Source organism: Plectropomus leopardus, chromosome 9 (genome assembly GCF_026936395.1).
Source record: "Plectropomus leopardus strain MGB_pleo_1.0 chromosome 9, ASM2693639v1, whole genome shotgun sequence".
NCBI classification, from domain to species: Eukaryota; Metazoa; Chordata; class Actinopteri; order Perciformes; family Serranidae; genus Plectropomus; species Plectropomus leopardus.
This window is the reverse complement of record NC_142184.1, coordinates 14,654,043-14,675,284: the sequence shown is the minus strand read 5'-3', so window position 1 is coordinate 14,675,284 and position 21,242 is coordinate 14,654,043. Positions and strand designations below refer to the sequence as shown.

General features: G+C 38.5%; 2 protein-coding genes across 2 annotated transcripts; both read left to right on the top strand.

Moving 5' to 3' along the window:
- The first annotated feature begins 1,925 nt into the window (after positions 1 to 1,925).
- LOC121946546 (14-3-3 protein beta/alpha-1-like) lies at positions 1,926 to 6,679 on the top strand. Its single transcript, XM_042491156.2, has 6 exons — positions 1,926 to 2,074; positions 3,220 to 3,521; positions 3,667 to 3,790; positions 4,255 to 4,418; positions 4,626 to 4,721; positions 4,810 to 6,679. Exons 2-6 carry the CDS (start codon positions 3,228 to 3,230, stop codon positions 4,864 to 4,866), a joined length of 735 nt encoding a protein of 244 aa, XP_042347090.1. The 5' UTR covers positions 1,926 to 2,074; positions 3,220 to 3,227; the 3' UTR covers positions 4,867 to 6,679.
- Positions 6,680 to 6,889: 210 nt separating this feature from the next.
- Positions 6,890 to 17,986, top strand: pabpc1l (poly(A) binding protein, cytoplasmic 1-like). Its single transcript, XM_088082043.1, has 17 exons — positions 6,890 to 7,057; positions 8,400 to 8,604; positions 9,472 to 9,665; positions 10,034 to 10,149; positions 10,307 to 10,393; positions 10,720 to 10,859; positions 10,977 to 11,071; positions 11,495 to 11,632; positions 12,261 to 12,356; positions 12,975 to 13,235; positions 14,043 to 14,130; positions 14,212 to 14,331; positions 14,427 to 14,563; positions 15,268 to 15,376; positions 15,480 to 15,610; positions 17,261 to 17,336; positions 17,802 to 17,986. Exons 2-16 carry the CDS (start codon positions 8,412 to 8,414, stop codon positions 17,321 to 17,323), a joined length of 1,968 nt encoding a protein of 655 aa, XP_087938169.1. The 5' UTR covers positions 6,890 to 7,057; positions 8,400 to 8,411; the 3' UTR covers positions 17,324 to 17,336; positions 17,802 to 17,986.
- Positions 17,987 to 21,242: the final 3,256 nt, after the last annotated feature.

Sequence of the window (21,242 nt, the reverse complement as noted above, 5' to 3'; positions counted from 1 at the left end):
GCTGGCAGGCAGGACTTCCTGCAGTGTTCAGTCCTGCACATTGGTTGTATTGAGCAAATCATTGAAGTAAACATCATGAATGTTGCTTTTAAATTTTACTTTCACTTACAAAAGAATGTTGTTACTGGAAAACAGAGTGTTCCTGAGTGCCAGTAATTGATGGGAAAAATATGAAATGAAATGCCAAAACAAGCACCAAACTGGAGAGACACAAGTATTATGAATATGTCCCCTTTTTTAAACTTAATACTTTGGTTTAAATAACAGCCGTTAGTGCACTTTATGATAGTGGTGGAATGTTTTTGTTTTAAAAAAAAAGGGTAAATGATAATGAAAATGATAATTAGCTGAAGCATGTTTGTCATATGTAGTCAGGCAAAGATCAAACACGGAACCTGCTGGAAAATGTCATAAGATTTAAAGATATTTCACTTTACTGTTATTCTTATTCGCTTCAGGCAGAATTGTCTGGTTAAAGCCTCTGCACTGATAAACATCTCAACTGCTCAACTGTCCTTGCGCAAATCACAGAAGCCGTGCTTGCTACAGAGGTCAAACTCTGCAACTCACTTTTACCTTTGAACTTGCTGTGCTGGATGGAAAGCAAAAGAAGCTTTCTAACACATTTAACAGTCACTCATGTATTACAACCATTAAGAGTCAGCAAATTTCCTGCCCATGGTTGTTTATACAGTGATGCAACATCTTTAGTTATTAGAACTGTAAATTGATCAAATTATTATGAGCAAACCAATATTCTATTTATGAACTCATATGCTTTAAAATTGCAGAAATAATGTACAAAGTAAAAAAATAATTTGCTTCCTACCTGTATTCAGAGGCTGTTTAAAATCATAGAGAGCAAGTGTGAACTTAGGGGAACAGGTGTGTTAAAAAAAACCCCCAAAAAACATAGTAAGGACAAACATAAAAAGCAGATTTGTATCTATCAGAGGGGTTAACTTGTGGAATGGCTGCGACAACAAATTAAAACTGTGTAGTTCAGTCTGCAAATTAAATAAAAGTATAATAATTTGGTGGTAAACAAATACAAAACTAGGGCATGAGTGTTATTTTGTATGAAATGTTTCAGAATAATGCTATTGTTTATATTTTAGTCTGTCTGTATTTTTTTTTTTTTTCAAAACTTAGTCGTAAATGACTTCCACATATGGATTTTCTAAGTAAAGGGGTAATTAGTGGCAATAAGTGGTATATAATTGGTGGTAATAAGGTTCATCTTCAACCAATAACCAGAATACAACCAGAACATACAGGGAATATATATACAGTTTTAAAAACACAAATATTTCAGAATAAAACAACGTCAAAAAGCCAAAGTTGTAAGTATTTAGTGTGACCTCCCTTCCCACTTAGCATGTTTTGAACATTTTGTTCATTTACACAAGGTTGCATTGAAGACATATGTGTGTATTACATATGTGTGTGTGTGTGTATATATACTGTATATGTAGCTTGGCATGAAGACACACACACACACACACACACACACACACGATCGTTTTGTTATTCATTTTGACTTATTGTGTTGATGTTATTATGTGCATTAATCTACCATTACCATTGTTGAGGTATACATGGTTTGCGCCGGCATTTCCTCTACCGGCGCGCTTGGTGAGGCCTAGATAATTATGTCTGAGTAACTAAATTTGATGCAAGACGTAGATCAGCAGCTTTGCACATATGTATTACCGTATTTGCTTTGATTATTGGTGAATAAAAACACATCATGTCACCGTCTTAATCCGTATAAACCACCGATTGTGAAAGTGATACTACTAAAAAAACGTTAGATTATGAAAATGTGATGTAGGCGCACATAAGAGTGTTTTTAATATATATATATTTATATTTGGTGATATGAATGATCTAATTTATCCTGTTAAACAGTGCTTGCATTACATAAGGCAGATGTGTGGTGAGAAAAGAGGAAACAGAAGTGGTAGTGTAGCGGAAGTGGTACTGCCCTGAACGATACGCTGAGCGAGACGGAGGACGGAGGCTGAATTGTCCAGAGAGAGAAAAAAAAGCAGGACTAAAAATCGCCAATCTTGTAAGTGTAAAAACGGTGCAAGTATGCATAGCGCGTTACAATACCGGATTTTTATTCGTAGTTTCATGTTAAGAACGGCTGTTTCATCGTGTCCGGTTGAATCCTGTTGAGAAGCCATCATGATGGCAAGCTAGCTGGTTTTGTGAAAGGTTAGCGGGTTAGCTCGCTGGCTAGCAGCTAATGCTAACCACGGAGCTAACCGACGGTCGGATTCCGTGACACTTTGTTCTGACAGGCTCGCCCGCCTGGGCGGGCCGTGATACAGCTGCTGAAAATGAATTAAACGCGATAGTAATACATTACAACACAATAATTTGCTTTCTATTGATTCTTAAAAAATGGCAGATGTGGATTGCCAACACCCTCGTCGTGTTTTTTTAAACGAAAGCCAATCGTCGCTTTTGCTGGCCTAGCTCACCAGCGTTACCGTTAGAATAGCGGTACATTAGACGACGGCGGCCAGCTAACGGTTAGCCGCTCCACTCGCTCTGCGTAATCATGAATACGACAGATTAGCTATATAAACGTTATCTAATCCAGTTAGATCGTCAACGTGAAATGAGAAGAAAATAAACGATGACTCCGATCGGTCGCATTTAACAAGCTAACGGTGACATCAGTTAGCGGAATGTAGCGCTGCTAGCAACATAAGGGGAGGGCATTAAAGCCTGACCCGGGAAGGCTTCACTCAGTGTAGCAACTGTCGATTGAAACGCCATTAAACGCCAGTTTAACCGATGTGCATATTAAATTTTAAATTATGGTAGTTTGTAAGACTGTAAATGAGGTGGATTCGGTCGTATTTAGTTATATTACGTTAATGGGGAAGAGAAAGGATCGCTCAGCGCTACCCACTAGCTAGCAGCTAACGGTTAACCTTAGCAAGGGATGTGTATGGTTGACCCACTTGCCAAGGGGCCCAGCTCGCAGTGCTTATCCTCACTTTCCATTGAAGACAGTGGTTTCCTTGCTTTAAAGACTTGGCCTGCCAAATTAAATTAAAATTAGTTAACAACACAAAGTTCAAACCACCAGAAACATGTTATGAATGGACAACCTGAGGGCTATTGTGAAACATTTTTCATTGTATTTTATATCAATTACATGTAATAACTCGTAATTCTTCTTCTTCTTCTTCTCCCCAGTCTAGAAAATGGATAAGAACGACCTGGTACAGAAGGCCAAGCTTGCTGAGCAGGCTGAGCGCTATGATGACATGGCTGCTGCCATGAAGTCGGTGACAGAGCAAGGTACTGAGCTGTCAAATGAGGAGCGCAATCTTCTCTCTGTTGCCTACAAGAATGTGGTAGGAGCACGCCGCTCATCCTGGCGTGTCATCTCCAGCATCGAGCAGAAGACTGAGGGCAATGACAAAAAACAGCAGATGGCACGTGAATACCGGGAGAAGATTGAAGCTGAGCTGCAGGAAATCTGCAATGATGTGCTCGTAAGGGTTTCATACATTGTTGGTGTTTTAAAAACCCCCAAAACACACAAAAAACAGTCCTGTTTCAAACACTCATGACAACATTGCTTATGTGTAATTTAGCCTTATTATGACAAAACTAATCAATTTTGATTGTTGTTTTCAGGGGCTACTGGACAACTTTCTCATTAGCAATGCATCTGCTCCTGAGAGCAAGGTGTTCTATCTGAAAATGAAAGGCGACTATTATAGATACCTGTCTGAGGTTGCATCTGGGGATTCTAAGAAGGGTAAGTGAGGACATGATCAACATTATAAATTATGCTTAAAGCTGCATTAATTAATATTTTATGATTACAATGGGTTAAAAAAATATAAAAATATGTGAAAGGAGCCACCCATAGTGAGAAGCCCATAAAGCATTTTCACTCAGCTCTGCGTAGCCTCTTCCAGCTAATTTTTAAAAATTTTGCGGCAGCAAATTCATTGTATATCTTTTGGGACTTTTTGGAGATTAAAACAGAGCAAAAAGGAAAGTGATCATTGGATTGTCTTTTGTTAGCAGAAAGAAATTGCTCCACATGTGCTCAATACGTCCAAACAAACTCTTTTGCCATTTGAATTTTAAGCTTACAATGCAGGTTGTCGTTTTTCGCATTTGCCGCCCCCGAGTGGCTGACAAATCAACTAATGCTGCTTTAAAATGTGTGAAATAATGAAAGTTAATTTCTTGTTCATCTTCTTCTGCCTAAAGACACAGTGGACAACTCCCAGCAGGCGTACCAGCAAGCTTTTGATATTAGCAAGGGGGATATGCAGCCAACACACCCTATCCGGCTTGGCCTGGCCCTCAACTTCTCAGTCTTTTACTATGAAATCCTCAACAACCCGGACAAGGCCTGCAGCCTGGCTAAGGCGGTACGAACTGAAGCCTGTTATTATAGTTTTGAAACCTTTTACATGTCAACTGTACATTTTTAAGATTTAAGTCGTCAAACTTCACAAATAGCCAGAATATAATTACTTGCATTCATGATAAAGGAGTTTTGAGATATTTACAGTTGCAGCCAAAGATGCTGAGGGATTATTGAAGTTTAAATAACAAGTGTAATCTTTGTATTTCAGGCATTTGATGAAGCCATCGCTGAACTTGACACTTTGAACGAGGATTCTTACAAAGACAGCACCCTGATCATGCAACTACTAAGGGACAACCTGACTGTGAGTTTAAAGGCCCATGCTGTTTTTCCTCTGATCGCACTGTGCTACTCACAGCAAAATTGAAACATTTTTCTTTCTCTTTTCCCAGCTGTGGACATCAGAAAACCAGGCAGATGAGGGAGAGACCGGAGACGGGGAAAACTAATGGAATTGCACTGTTAATCCACCTACACTCTTATCTTAAACACAGACAGCTTATATACATCCCCCTCCACTCCATCAGCTCCTCCCACTTCTGTATGACAAGCAGCCTGAATTGCTCCTGACCAACTAGTTTACCCCTCTCAGTTCACTGTGAGGTGACAGGGTAATTTTCAGTTAGCAGATTCAGTCACTTTGTGGAAACATGTATTGATTAGTGAGTCCATGTTGCTGTTGTTTTTGTCGGCTTTGTGTGTACGTCTGTATGTAGTGAGAGAGCAAGTGTGAAAGAGTGTGTGCGTGAGTGCGTGCATGTGTGTGTGTGTGTGTGTGTGTGAGTGTGAGAGAGAGAGAGAGAGAGAGAGAGAGAGAGAGAATGTGGTCTGGGGGGGAGGGGGGTGTTGTGAATTTTAATCGTCCTTCCAAATCCCTTTGTCCCAGCTAGTTTGTTGTGCATTTTTCATCCCTATTTTTTTTTTTGTTACTTTCTTATTTGTGATTCCTCATGATATTTACAGGTTTTATTGTATGGTAATTAAACTGGCAGTTGATTTCCACCAAACACTGTGATGGTAGGCGTTCCATTTGCTTCATAACCCCCAAAACAGTTTTTGTGTTTTTAAATTTTTTCCAGACACGCATACAATCCTGTATTAACAACTAACTGCAATTCTGCTGTGGGCTCATACAGAAAGGAGGCAGGCTGTATTGTGACACTGACATCTTGGTGTAATGCTCCTTGATCATGTTCACAAATTCACAGTTTTAAAGTTTTAAGGGACCCCTTAAATTGTCATGTTAGATTTGTTCAGACATTCCACATTATTAGGCTTTGGAAAGGCAGTGCATCTTTTTTTTTTTTTTTAAACTAAGTATGGATTATCATTGTAGTTTTACTCACTGTTAAGGTGCTGCTTGATCTCAGTACAATGAAAAATTGTATGTGCGTAAATGTGGTTCCATGTATTTTGCAAGATTGACTATCATCTGTATGTAAAACCCTAAAGTAACCTTTTATTGATGTTAATTGAAAATGTCTTACCACACTGTATCAACCCTGCTTGCAAAATATTCCTCTTAAAGCGGTTGTTTTCTCCCCCAAAAAATCTGTGCCTGGCTTTCTCTTGCAGCCTGTGTGGCGGCATCTGCTTGTTGTTTTTAGAAATCTCAAAGGGAACGAGTTAGACCAGACTAAATTGTTAAATATTGACCTCAGATTATACCCAGGTGCATCTCTCTGCTGTTAGATGGTTTGAATGATAACCTAAAATAAAAATCAGGTCTATTTTGAAAGGTGCAATTTGGAGAAGCCCAATCCATCACTTTGGAAAGAAGCTCAGTGTCACAATACCATTTATCACCACTACATTCCACATATTGTAGTTGAAGACACCATTCCACATTATAGCTGACAGTCTGTTTACTCTGAAAATGCTCCGATGAATTGAAATAATTTTTTGTTGAAAAAAAAAAAACTCATGTCAGTTTATTATTATGCTTGATGAAAATGCAGTTAGTGAATGTGGAACGAAGCCTGTCTGTATATCAGGTATCTACTTGCTTTGTTTTTACTGACAAGTCTTATGGCTAAAAAAAAAAAAAAATGCTTCTGTAACAGTCTATTACCCAGTGCACACACGTGGTTGTGAAAATTTAGAATAGCTCTAAAAAGCAATGACGAAATGGAGATAAACAATGGTTGGTGTAATTCTAGCTTTGTGTTTATGTATCTTAAAACCATTCTAGTTTCACTATACATGTAAGAAATAGGAAAGTGTCAAAGACCATTCAGTGAAATAAAGTTTCGTTTAAGATAACAGGCAAATTACGTCTTCATTTTTGTTCACAAAATTATTTAGAGATTCATAAATATAGATTTAATCCACTTAGATTTGGTGACAAATTGTGTGTGGGCTGGGGCTCCAGACAAGACCTTGAAGTCATCCACCAGAGGGCGAAATGATAAGATTGTAGCTCTTGATACGCGAGAACTAGTTTTCATCGCGGAGTGTCACGTCAGCTAACCTCTGCCCTCTCACAGCTTAATTGGAAAGACGGCAGGCGGAGGAGAGCTGCAGGTGTTCCACGGTCACAATTAAACAAAAACAACCTCCCGCCCATGTGGAAAAAGCCGAACGGCGCTCACAACCACTGAAAATACATCATTATTTCAACGCTTTGGATATTAAAAAGCTGTAAGTAAGGTTATTTTTAACGCGGTTTGTGTAGAATTGTTGGATTTAGAGTTGGTTGACTCACCTGCGTTAGCTGGCAGCTAACGTTAGCTTAATTTTGAAGTGGTGTGCTCCAAGAGAGGCTAACTTTAGCTAGCTCTTCCGCAAGACTTTTCTTAGTGACAGTTCAATTAATATTATATTAACTTTTACTTTAAACTCACTTACTTGTAGTCCTAGCTTGCCATGTCATTAAAGCTCTACCACAAATAACGTTTCGAAACGAAATTTTGGCAACGCTTAATGTGTAAGAGGCGGTTCGAGCTAAGCACTTTCTTTTGACGCAATGAGTAATAGAAAATTTAAATTATTTTTTTCTCAAACATAAATGCAGTTAACGTTAGCTGCCAGTTTGTTTGGTACACCGAGCAAGTTAAAATCAATATAGTCTTAACAGTTAAATCCTACTGAAATTAAATTTATAATGTTTTGGTTTGTTTTAGAGGTATTGCTTAAAACGTAATATTTAGTTTGGAAGTTGGTATTACTTTGGTAGTGCTGTTGAACTACTGATTTATACAAAGATGTGTTTCTACTTACTTCTACTTACTTTCTTCTTACGTGTATTCACTTAGTTTACCCTCGTTGATACAAACAGGATGGACCTGGAAGTTGAGAGTATGTATCGTTAAATTAAAGAATCAAAGTCCCCAGTAGTAGTATTTTTGTTGAAACTGTATCAAAAATGTGTTGATTCAATTTTGTGGTCACTTCGAAAGCTTGTGCTGTTAAATTGTGTTGCACTGTATTCAGAGGAGTATGTTGTTATTTAAAAATGTGTATGCTGTTATGTAACTATCCTACAAAGCCATTTTGTCCAGGCCTCTCTTTTAAAAGAGATAAAGTATGCTGAAAATATAAATTTCAACTTTGTTGGCAGACACAACATAAGACCTGAACCTTTGTATATAAACTGACCTGTTCGGGGTATACACCACCTCCCAACCTCTGCATGCTCAGAGAGGCTCCAGTCCCCTGAGAGTTTGCACAGGTTTAACATATTTAAAAATAAAGGATGTATTTAAAAAAGGGTGTTCATTATATTACCACAACCTTACAAGCGAACATAGAGCTGAATTTGGTCAACATAAATATGAAAGAATATGATAACCTTCATAAAGGTAAAAATTGTTGCAAAGCTGTTAAATAGTTTTTCATGGCATGTAACTTGGTGCAGTAAACTGGCAGCACAGAGGGTATAGTCTTCATGCATGTCCAAATTATATATTTTTTTACTGTTTAAAAAGCTTGACCAGGAACTCAAAAACTCAGTACAATAAAGTATTCTCCTTTTTTGAACTAGCGGTCGCCCAAGATGAACAGTAGTGGACCAGCGTATCCCCTCGCCTCTCTGTATGTGGGGGATCTGCATCCTGACGTCACAGAGGCCATGCTCTACCAGAAATTCTCTCCTGCTGGACCCATCATGTCGATCCGTGTGTGCCGTGACATCATCACCCGCAGATCTCTGGGATATGCCTACATAAACTTCCAGCAGCCTGCTGATGGTAAAGTACCCATTTTGGCCAAATCTACACAAAATAAAGCTTTAAAGTTTTTTTTTCTTTTACAAAGTTCTGCCACAGGCAGCTAAAGCAGGCATTGTCTGTTTGTGGTGTGTTAGGATCCCTTTTTATTTCCTGTTTGTTAATGTATCAGATGATAGTAAGTAAGTGGGGACTAGTACATAAAATAAGCACAGCAGAACTGTCAGTTGGGGTTGGATCAGAGTGTTAAACTGTATATCTTTAAATGTTAACAGTTCTGGCTGAAAATGACAACATCAATCAAGTTTTTCGATTTAACATATCTCCACTATTGTAATCAGTTGCCAGTTTTCTACATGGAATTGATTGTTGTAAGTGCAGCAACAATTATATAAATAATAAATAAGAGGGGGAATGTTAAAGAGGTTTGATGTCATAATTTTGCAAGAATGAGGTAGCAAATGGACTAACTGACAGCGTAATGGTAAAAATTGGGATGATCAGAATAAGTGTTGCTCGATAGAAAGCCTAATGTTTTATTGTGCTGCTGATGTTTACGTTCATTGGACAGCACAGTGATGTGGATACAGCTGTAATTCCCCTAATATCTTCAAGTATTTTAGAAATTTTCCTTAGAGAAGTCCAACACTTTTTTGGCTTAGAGAAAAGCATTAAATTGCCCTTTTTTAAATCATGGAGATACATGAAATACAGTGAAATGATTCTGTCACTCAACTAATCTGATTATTCTGGCCTGGTAAAAGTAGGCTGGATTCCCTCACAAAGCCTTGATATTGTCTTGCATAGTGTGTGGTGTTGCTCTATGAGAGATATAGTAAAACAAATTAATCATAGTCAGGTATTTTTATTTATTTTTTTATTTCTTAGCGGAGTGCGCCCTAGATACAATGAACTACGATGTCATCAAGGGCCGGCCTATCCGCATAATGTGGTCTCAGCGTGACCCTGGACTCAGGAAGTCTGGTGTGGGGAACATCTTCATTAAGAACATGGATGAGTCTATTGACAACAAGGCTCTGTATGACACCTTCTCTGCCTTTGGAAATATTTTGTCCTGCAAGGTAAGCAGCCTGGGTCATCCTTTTTAAGACTGCCTGCAGGGCTGACGTAGCGCTCGGGTCTTGGTCTTGCAGTGTGTATTAAGCTAATGTTGCACTAATTATTAAGCAGATGTTTTAAAACCGATCCCTTCATGATTTTGTTGGCTGTTTTTGAATTGATCTGTGTTTTGGAGTGATCTGTGCAATGCATCCTTTACAAAAACAATGTTTTGATCTTATTACTCACCTGATGGATCAGTGGATAATTGATATATCTAAATTATCGTCCATTACAAGATATTTCAAAACATATTTCAAAAGCACTTTGTTACAAAACAAAGTGCTTTTTCTGCAGCAAAAGCTTTGTAATTTTCATTTTGTCTTTGTAGGTTGTTTGTGATGAGAAAGGATCCAAAGGCTATGGATTTGTTCACTTTGAGACTCAAGAGGCTGCAAACCGGGCCATCAGTACCATGAATGGGATGCTGCTAAATGATAGGAAAGTGTGAGTTAACTTATTACAGTCCAAAAATGTGGCAAAAATGGCATATTGAAAATAGTAAGTTGAGGCAAAGAACAGTACAGAATATACATATATGCATGTTCACTTTATAGATTGTAAATTAACGCTGGTTGACTTTTTCATGTGTGTTTTTGCTCAGTCAAAAGACAGGTAAACAGTTGGACTCTGGCATTGTCAACCCAAAGGCCCATTTGCTGGGGCGAAAATGTCAGTTGTCCCTGCTTAGGTCAGTGAATAGGTAGGATCTGTGTCTAGGTTTGTTGTCTTTGTCTGTATTGTGATTTTTAGGCATAAACAGGAAAAGCAGATATTATCAGAAAGCTGTACTTAGTCAAATGATTAGTTGTATTAAAACAGATGTACGCTGTTTGTTGATGTTGTGTTCTTGCGGTTTGTCTTCATAAACTGTCTTGTGGTGTTTTTGATGCTTTGTGCCGAAGCCAAAGACATATTTCTACTCTGTGAACAATTACATTTTCAGCTGTTTTACTTTCTTTTGTTTATGTCCCTTCTTTTTGTCTCCTTTGGTGATGGGTTCTGTTCTGTCTGAAGTTTTGTTGGCCACTTCAAGTCCCGCAAGGAAAGAGAGGTGGAGTTTGGCACCAAAGCTATGAAGTTCACCAACGTTTATGTCAAAAACTTTGGTGAAGACTACACCGATGAAAAACTCAAGGAACTCTTCTCTGCATTTGGTAATAAATTCATTTTCGGGCCTTCCGAAGGTTACTTTATTGCCACAGTTGGTAATTTGTATAACTGTCATTTTGCATCTGAGATAGTCACAGACTGGCTTGTGCTCAAACTCTCAGGGAGGACTCTCAGTGTGCGGGTGATGAAGGATGAGAGGGGCCGCTCACGAGGATTTGGCTTTGTAAACTACGCTAACCACGAGGATGCTCAGAAGGTAATGTGTGACAAGTTTTTACGTCCATGCAGACTAGATGTCTGTCAACATTAGCAGCTCATTACACTGACATTCAAATCCGCACAAACAGATATGTTCTTAGTCAGTCACACCACGGAGAAATTTGATATTTTTTCTGATTAACCTTTTTATTGGCCTTTTGAGATGAAAAGTGGATACAAATACGTGACAGATATCTGGTGATAGGACAACCAGAAGTATTAATGTCGGTGCTTGCGCATAAAAACTGACAATGCTTGGGACAAACAGCCCAACAAAAGAAAGAAGTAAAAAAAGCCCTGATTTCAGTCATTAAAATAAAAAAAATAATCTCAAAAGGAAATAAAGAACCATTGTATAGACACAGTTTAGACACACTTAAAATCTGTTAGATATGTTGATGCTTTCCTCTTTTTGTTCCAGGCAGTGAATGAAATGAACGGGAAGGAGCTAAATGGGAAAATCATCTACGCTGGTCGGGCTCAGAAGAGGCTGGAGCGCCAGGGAGAGCTCAAACGCAAGTTCGACCAGATCAAACAGGACCGCATCCAGCGCTATCAGGTGCTGTTGCAGTGTGTGCACATTGACATTCAAAGACATTGTTTATAGTCTTTCTTTTATGTTTTTAGAATTGATACATGTTGTTAGAATATTTGTAAAGAAATAATAAGTAGGTTCATTTAAAGTTTAAAACAAAGTCAACCACCACACACCAAAGAACTCAGGGGAATTACATGAGTATCCACAGGTGTGATAAATACACGAGTCACATGACTATAATAATCAAAATCACTTTTTTTCTTCAAATTTTTCAGGGTGTATCTTTAACATTTTCTGAAGCATGCTTGCGATGCGTATGCTGGAAAGAGTAAAAAAAAAAGAAAGAAATCATTTAAAACGAAGGTTTGTACTGTATGTTTTCCAAATCACATAGATTAGTATTAGCTGACTGACTAGTGATTTCAGGACTTTCAACATGCAGGACATCTTAAACATAGGTTGGTAGTTACTAACATCGCTGTACAGTCGACGTTTATGCTGAACGATGAAACAAGCCACTTTACAAACTTATGAGGAATATGCAGATTGTAATGGAAAGGTTAAATGTACATCTGTATACACTTGTAAAAAAGACGTGCTAAAAAATACATTATATAAAATACAACATTTTGTATTTTTCTGATTTCAGGGGGTGAATCTGTATGTGAAGAATCTGGACGACAGCATAGATGACGAGAGACTCCGGAAGGAATTTGCCCCTTATGGCACCATCACCAGTGCCAAGGTAATGACAAAAGACTTTTGCGAGTACACACATGTAGTAATCATTGTTGTTTTTTTGTTGATTTATTATACCACAACACCGTAAAAACCTGCAATAAAATTTAAAGGGGTACTCATTACAGTATGTATCGTCTCAGGGTCGAGGACTCAGCGCTCTGTAGATGTAAGAGGGACACACACTCTGCTGATTATGTCCTCCACAGAAGGAAACAGCAGCTCTGTTCAACTTGAGAGTGAATTCATTTAGGTTACAATGTATTTGAGCACTAAACATTTTCACAGTGGAGGATAAAATTCAAAATTCGAATAAATAAATAAAAATCAACTCAACATAGTCCACATCCATTTGTATGCTTAGTATGAATGGTGTCTTGTTTAAACAGCACGAGCGGCACAAAAAATGTTATTGTTATAAATTATTACTCTGCACAAATAAAAACATGCTAACAATAATCTTGTATTTGACAAAAACTGAACAGGAGCTCTAAAAGCAGGAACTGGCACAAAAGTGAATTGTTGCACCATCCTGGTTCTGTTATTAATTATACGTGACAGTTTTTGTGTCTTAAGTCTCTAATTCTGACAACAAGTATCTTAAACATTTCTTTCTTTCCCGCAGGTCATGACAGATGGCTCCCAAAGCAAGGGCTTCGGCTTTGTCTGTTTCTCGTCACCAGAAGAAGCAACAAAAGCAGTGACTGAAATGAACGGGAGAATTGTTGCGACCAAGCCGCTGTATGTGGCTCTGGCTCAGCGGAGGGAGGAGCGGAAAGCGATCCTGACCAATAAATACATGCAGAGACTCGCTACCTTGAGGACCATGACAAGTCCAATCATTGACTCGTACCAGCAGGCTGGATACTACATGACTGTACCACAGGTATGAATGTTTGAACAGTGAGAACATAGAGGTAGATATTCATCATGTTTTAAAAAAGTCTTTGATTGCTTTTCAGTAATTGTCTTATGCTGTACAAAGAGAACATGATTTATCCCAACTGTTTCATTTGTACAGCAAGATAATGCCTTGGTTTTCACTATACTCCTTTTATTTATTCAATAAATGTATTTTTAATGTTGTTAATAATAATTGATATTTATTCAGTTGCTTCTAAATATTTATTATTATGCATCAGTCTTTAAAATGGACTTAATGTTGATTGAATCAACTATACGTAAGCCTCGTCTTGACTGCACCTGGTCTTAGCAGTGTGCACTTATGTGAACACTCACCTGACTGTGATTTTTGCCTGGCAGTGAATGTGTTGGTAGGATACATTCACAATCTTCCGCTGTCTTAATTTGCAATCATTATGGAGGATCAGAGAAAAGGAAATTTCACTGACATCAAGATGTGAAGATATATGCTCCATGGTTAATGCGAAATGTCCAGATGGGTCTGCAGATGTGTTTCACTGATTCTAACCGTTAGTTAGTAGTTAGTAGTAGTTTGGGATCCTGCTTGAATGCCGTGTGTCATGCAGTTGGACAAGTCTTGTATCAGAATTACCTTAATAGGCCAAGTATGTGCACACATACAAGTTTTTTTTCATGAATGATGTATATTGTACAGTATAACAAGTTTGATAACTTTCCAATCGTTGCCACAGGCCGATAATTACAAAACCTCAAAATGAATATGATTCAGACCTGCAATAGGCTTCCATTAACCAATTTTATCATGCAGCCTCCCACTCGCTCCTTCTACAACCACAATGCTGTGAGCAACATGAGACCAGTGCCTCGATGGACAGGACAACCTCCAAGACTACAGGGTGAAGGAGACATTAGTTTTATATTATACTTTATAAATGTATATTTGAGCTGTTCATAAATGTCATCTCCCCTCTTTTTAGGCCCCTACTCTAACCAGTTTGTGGGTACCCCTGTTCCCCGACGTGGATCAGCCCCCATTGCTACAGTCAGACAGGCCTCCACCCAGGCTCCACGTGTCATGAGCTCCACACAAAAAACAAGTACAAGAAGTCTGACAACATGATAAACGCCATTCTTTTACAATGTGCCATTTACGTGGATGGTAAAATCTGACACATGTAACGTCTTCATTTAGATAACATTGGCACCCAGACTGTAGGAGGGCGCACTGACGTGCCCAGTATGACCAGAGGTGGTCAGTACAAGTATTCATCTGCAGTGAGAAATGTCCAACAGGTTGTTACTGTCCCTGCACCCATGCAAAGGCTACAGGTACTTTTATTTTAATTTTTTTAAAATGCATTTTCATCACTTCCATAGTCAATACAGATTAATATACAAACATCAATAAAAAGCCAAGAGTGATTTAAATGTGTTGGATGTTGGAGAGAATCTTGTATCACAGATAAAACCTCTTAGATGTATTTCCATTTAGATGGACTCCTAGTCTTTTTCTGTCCATTTTCAGGGAATGGCTATGGAAAAAGAGCCATAACGAAACTGTACACATCCAGAGAGGTGGCAGTGAAGGCTAAAATATGGTAGAAAAAAATTAATAAAAATGCTTTTAGCAGTTTGGCATCACAAAACACGTTTACTGCAATATCTCGAAACAGAAGATAATACAACAGACATAAAGGAAAAATGAATAAATAAGAAATTAAGGATGTTCCTTTGAGTAATTATGTTAAAGTCCAGTCTTGGAGGTCTTATATATTGCACACACTTCTTCCCACAGTTGTTGAAAATGTCCATCTTTAGGAGCAAAGAGAAAGTAACCTTTTCCATCATGTAAATCTTCATTGTCACATCTATCCAGTTATTTATTGTAGGAACAACATGCACCATATATCTTCTGGTCAGCTCCTTTTCCTTGCCGACAGCAATATACCCATTTTACTTCCAGGGGATTTAGCCTGAATATATGACTTTGAAATCTAATGGTATATGCGTATTAAAAATGTTTTGATCTTTAGGCTGTTCCTGCACCTGTGATGGATCCTCCGGCAAAGATTCAGGCCCATGAGCCGCTCACTGCCTCGATGTTGGCTGCAGCTCCACTAATGGATCAGAAACAGCTTCTTGGTGAGGCGTCATTCAGTTCTGCCTTTCTTTTTCTCCTTTATTTGTAGATTGAAGTAACTTCAGTGTTTGGTTGTTAATCCTCTCTCTCTGCTGCGATCCACAGGGGAGCGATTGTACCCAGTGATTCATTCCCTTCATCCACACCTGGCTGGAAAAATCACTGGGATGCTGCTGGAGATCGATAACTCGGAGCTGCTGCACATGCTGGAGACGCCCGAGTCCCTGCACTCCAAGGTTATAATTATGTTCATGTTTTCTTCTCACTGTTACAAAGTTACCTTTATGGACTGGTGAATATTCTGAGACTTTAGTTATGAATTGCCTGTCTCACACAAAGCTTTTAGACTAAAACCCTCAAATCACTCCATGCTCATTAGAAGGAATCCTCTAGTAGAAGCAGGTCAGAGATGTTTCTTTTCCTCTAGCTGTCCCAAATGCAAGGTTTCATGATTTTCTTGTAGCCAAAAATTGGGTTGTGCTTGTATTTGGGACACTGAGGCAACAAGGCATAGACAAAAAAAGGCAGTATCACTGTCATTGCAGTGTTGATAGTAAAAGTGTTTGTTTTACAATGTAAATGCGCACAAACACACACTAGACTGTTTTTTTAACTACAAGTCTACAGTGGATGGTATTTGGGTATTTGGTAACTTTGCGTGGAGAAAGTGATTTCTCTGAAGCTTAAACAATGGAGATGACACTGCAGTGTTTTCCAGAGATTTCTGATTCTAATTCTTTGTAATTGCTGATGAGGGGAAAGCAGGAATCTGCCAGGGCAGTGAGAATTGTTTATCAATAAAAAGTTAAGCAAATGTTGCAAAAAAAACCCCTTTTAGTTTATTAGTACTTTTTAAAACAATAGTTTATCAATGTAATGATTCTGCTTCTTAATCTTCTCCGCATAATCGGAGAAAACAATACCGATCTCACCAGCCTGGCTGAAAAAACAGTCTAGCACACGACCCCTCCTAAAACCACACAACCACAACGTGTTGTTTTTTTCTATGGAGGTGAGATATAAAGTTTTAAGTAGTGAGCTTTAGAGGCGTTGGTAGGTGAATTGTCTTATGTTTGGAATAGTCTCGGGTAGCCGGACCTACACTTTTTTTAACACTTAATGTGAGTACTTTGGCAGCGCTGGAGAAAGCTGTGGCTGAACTTATCATAAACCTGCAGTGTGGGGAAAAATGCTCTGGGTTTCTTTGATCAAATCTTATTCATTTTGGGTGGTGCTAAGCCCAGGATGCAGCGACAATGCTCTTGCAAAATAGTGTCTGCCGGGAACTTGTTTTGGTGGAACATTTGCTCGTGGGAAGGTGAGTGCCCTATTAAAATATCTAAGTCCTTCCAAAAGAAAACCCAGCTTAAAATATTAAAAGATGTTTCAGTGCAAGTTGCTTTCTTGTTGTTGATTTTGTTTCACACAGTGCTAAATGAGATGTATGGATATTTGAGATTAGTTTAATGTAGCGATCAGGATCAGTATTTTAAAGACAGTAACCTAATTTAAAACCAAACTTATCAGAAAAGTAAACAAAGATCACAGTGAAAACTACCCGTAATGTCAGAAACCACTTTTGGAGAAAAATGTCTTTGGCGGGTACTTTGAGCTTTTAGTTTGTCCCGTGTCCAACTCACTAACCTGAATGGGAAGGGTTCATGACGTGTACTGCAGCAAGCCATCAGGGGGCGATGAAGATATTTGGCCTCATCTATGGGGAGCTGTCATGGTGTCCACCTTTCATGTACAGTCAGCACTTCCCAGTCTTTATTCCAAGCTAACCTTACCAGATCCTGACTGTAACTACACACTGTATTTATCATACAGACATCCAAGGGTTGTTAATTAATAATCCCATCATCTCATCCCTTTCCTTTGATCAGGTTGATGAGGCGATTGCGGTCCTGCAGGCTCACCAGGCGAAGGAGTGCTCTCCCAAGAAGTGAAGAGCCCTTTCAGGTCAGCAACAACTTCCTGTTCCTGTGTTGTGCGACTTCAGCAATGAACGGATTCTTAGACCCCTTCAATACTCAGGGTATACACTTACTACAAGTTTGCAGTATCTGTCAGCAGTATGCTCGTTTGACTTAATTAAGAAGGATGTTGGTTTAGATCTGACCGTGTACTGTTCAGTTGCTCAAAACAAAACTGCAGTGGAAATTTGGTGCATTTACGTCCAGTTGTGGAAAAATCACCTGTGCTAAGCCCTCTCTGATCCGACATGCTTTTGCATGTATCTGCATGTAGTGATGGTTATTTTCTTATTTGATAAATTGATATTTGATAAGAACATTAGGAAGTTAGGACTTGGGCTGCATTTGTGACAATGATTTGATAGCTTAGAAAGAATCCTGCACAGCTGTATTTCATTCGAAGTGTGCTGAGTTTCAGACATAAAGACTTAAACCATGTCATTTTTTCCAGATGTCAACGACTTTCTGGAGGAGGGAAAAGTTTAAAAAAAAAAAAAAAAAAAAAAGTAAAATTTGGGGGAAAAAAGAAGAGAGATATGTAAATTGACAAATAATAGATATGTAAGTAAAGTTAAAGCTATTTTGTTGTTGCAGTACCTTTTGTTAGAAGATAAAGTTCACAGTATATGCATTAAACCTGTCTTGTGTGATTTGTTTAGTGCAAAAGGGAGACGCAGCAGCACATCGACTTAAGGTTTAAAATTGTTTTTGTCCCTGTTCCCATGCACTGGATGAGACAGTCGTAGATGGACTGTCTCAACATAGAAAAGTAAATAGTTCATAGAAAAGTTCAGGGAAGCCGATGTGTGCTGCTATTTAATGGAGGTCTTTTCTCTTGTAAAGCTGATGCATACTATTCGAAAACACTTCTGATGAAGCAAAAGTTTTGCCTTTCTGTCACCTATCCAAGTAATTATTAGGGTGGATCTGACCGAAAAGCAGAGGACACTATTGGCAGACAGCCTAATACTCATTTGGCGAATCCATTAGATATTTGTGAATTTGGGTCTAAATAAAATGTAAACCGGTGAGTTACAGATTACCCCCTTATAGCTATTGTAGATTTTGAATGTAGCCATAGAGACCAAAACCTTTTTTTGTGTGCCAGGCTGTTAAGATATTTCTTCTGTAAAGTTTGGCATTTTAACATGGGGGTATTTACTCTGATTTGGAGCCAGCCTCAAGTGTGCATTAGAGGAACTGCAGTTTTTGACACATCAGCATTGGCGTAATTTCTTACTTGGGGTATTTTTGACTACATACCATACTATGACATTTTTATGTCATTTTTTACAAAATACTATAGTATGACATTTTTGGGTCATTTTTAACTACACTATGATTTTGTACCATTTTGGTCAATTTTTGACGACATACTATATTATGACGTTTTTGTGCAATTTTTGGTCATTTCTGACAACGTACTATACTATGACGTTTTTGGGTTTCTACAAGATATAAGATGTTGTTTTAAGCCATTTTATTGACACTTCAATTTTTGATGTTTTTTTGACAAACAATACTAAGGTGTTTTCTGCCATTTTTTCATCACGCTAAATTATGACGTCTTTGGCCTTTCTATTTAAAATTGTACACTGACGTGTCTACAAGCTTGATTATGTTTTTAGCCATTTTTTTGGCATGTCAAAATTTGACATTTTGCAACATATTACACTATGGTGTTTTCGGACATGCTAAATTATTATGTTTTTGGCCTTTTTTTCAACATTGTTTACTATGACGTGTCTCCATGAGCTTTAAAATTTTGTTTTCAGCCATTTTTTTGACGTCATAATTTGACTTTTGTTCGACGTGCTAAATTATGAAGTTTTTTCGACATTGTATACTTTGACGTGTCTCTGCAATTTATAAAATGTTGTTTTAGCCCTTTTTTTTTTGACATGTCAAAATTTGAAGTTTTTTGACATACTATACCATAGCTTTTTTGGACATTTTTTGACATGCTAATTTATGACGGGCAGTGGCCCTTCTGTGCGGAGTTTGCATGTTCTCCCTGTGCCAGCGTGAAAGGTTGTCTGTCTATATGTGTCAGCCCTGCGATAGTCTGGCCAACTGTCCAGGGTGTACCCCGCCTTCCGCCCGATGACAGCTGGGATTGGCTCCAGCCTCCCGCGACCCTCACGAGGACTAGCGGTTACGGACAATGAATGAATAATTTATGACGTTTTTGGCATTTTTTTTCAACATTGTATACTATGATGTCTCTCTACAACCTATAAAATTGCATTTTCAGCCATTTTTTTGACATGCTGTATTATGGTCTTTTGGGCCATTTTTTGCAGCACTCTATGCTATAGCGTGTCTCAGCGCACTATTTTATGTGGTTTTCAGTTGTTTTCAGGACATATCATATTTTGACATTTTTCGCCATACTGTAGCATGGCAATTTCGGTCGTTTTTTCAAGATCCCATATATTGGTAATTTGGGCTGTTTTTGCAACTTTCTATTCTATGGCGTGTCCCGGCACACTATTTTATGCAATTTTCAGCTGTTTTGGGGACAATTCATTAAATCATGAATTCTCAGTTGTAGCATTTACAGAAACCTGGTTGACCAGTGAATCAACATCTCTCTATGACATCCCAAACGCCCCAGCCCTAGTACACAATTACAATACAAGACATGCTAAATGTTTACACATTCCAATGTTTGCACTGGTCTCTGTCAATTCTCTATTGGATATAAGTGGGCTAAATTATGGTATAGTTATATCCAAATTGCACTTCAGTCCAATTCTCTTAAAAACCACAAATACAGGCTTAGGACCTGTCCAATGAAACATACGTTAACTAAACATTCTTAACTGTTCAATCTGACTACTTCTGGCCTCCTGTCCCTCTCTCTTTTGTGAAATGTAGACTTGTCATAAATGTGCTTTTGTATTTTGCCTGCACACACTCTTACTCACGCTCATTCATAAACATATACACCGACACATGTACATAAACACACTAAGGTTCATACACCCTCAGTACATTTATTTTATTATTGATGTATTTTTACTTTTTTTAGAAAAAAAAATGTATTCATTATGTCCCATTTATTTTATGTTTTCTGCTATATCATGTAAGCATTGTTATTGTACTTTATTGATCCTATGCCTGCTTGATCTTGATCGATTTTTTAATTTATTATTATAATTATTTTATTGAAGGATACTTTATTTGCTTTTGTAATTTATTTTAAGGTTAGATTCTCTTATAATCGGTTCTCAAAGTTGGGGGCGCACCCCATGTCACAGACGGAGAGAGAAAAAGGGTCGTGGACCTGTCGCTGGTTAGTGAAAGCTCCATCCGTGGCGAAAATGCAAGGGGCTGGACTGACACAAACAAACTAAACAAGCTTACACGGGTTCTTTTACTGATCCATCAATTAAAACTGAGCGTTATCATTTAAACGGGAGTTGCACCTACGACTCTGACATGAAGGCACATATCGTTCTGCAGTTACTGTCCTCAACGAGCAGCGATTGCCGGATGCTGCCGCGAGCCCCTCCCGTCCCAAAGCACTCACGGGCGGTCAGTCCCACAGTAGGCTCGTGCCACAATCCTAGCTGCAGTCAGAGCAGAGGAGACCCTCGCCACTCCGCGTCCTGACTCAAAATGAATTACGCATGCGCAAAGCTTAAAGAGCGAAATGTAAATATAAATGTTTTTTCACAGTCGCGCTGAAATGAATCACTGCATTTAAGTCCTCACCCTCACTGAGACGATCACTTGTGCGATCTCTCTCTCATTTCGATCATTCATAATCATTGCTTTATAAACTCAACAGCCTCGTCGACCTGACCAAGCATGCAGGCTTGCATAGCTGCTAATAATAACAGCCTACTAGGCTTTCAAATATTGAAATGCTGCTCTAGGGGGTTTC

Bases quoted from the DNA above. Each gene is read 5' to 3' on its own strand.
- LOC121946546 (XM_042491156.2), top strand. From the start codon at position 3,228: ATGGATAAGAACGACCTGGTACAGAAGGCCAAGCTTGCTGAGCAGGCT. The intron at 3,522-3,666 runs GTAAGGGTTTCA...TGTTGTTTTCAG, and splicing joins AAATCTGCAATGATGTGCTC to GGGCTACTGGACAACTTTCT. The intron at 4,722-4,809 runs GTGAGTTTAAAG...CTCTTTTCCCAG, and splicing joins TACTAAGGGACAACCTGACT to CTGTGGACATCAGAAAACCA.
- pabpc1l (XM_088082043.1), top strand. From the start codon at position 8,412: ATGAACAGTAGTGGACCAGCGTATCCCCTCGCCTCTCTGTATGTGGGG. The intron at 8,605-9,471 runs GTAAAGTACCCA...TTTATTTCTTAG, and splicing joins CTTCCAGCAGCCTGCTGATG to CGGAGTGCGCCCTAGATACA. The intron at 14,332-14,426 runs GTACAAGAAGTC...GTCTTCATTTAG, and splicing joins GAGCTCCACACAAAAAACAA to ATAACATTGGCACCCAGACT.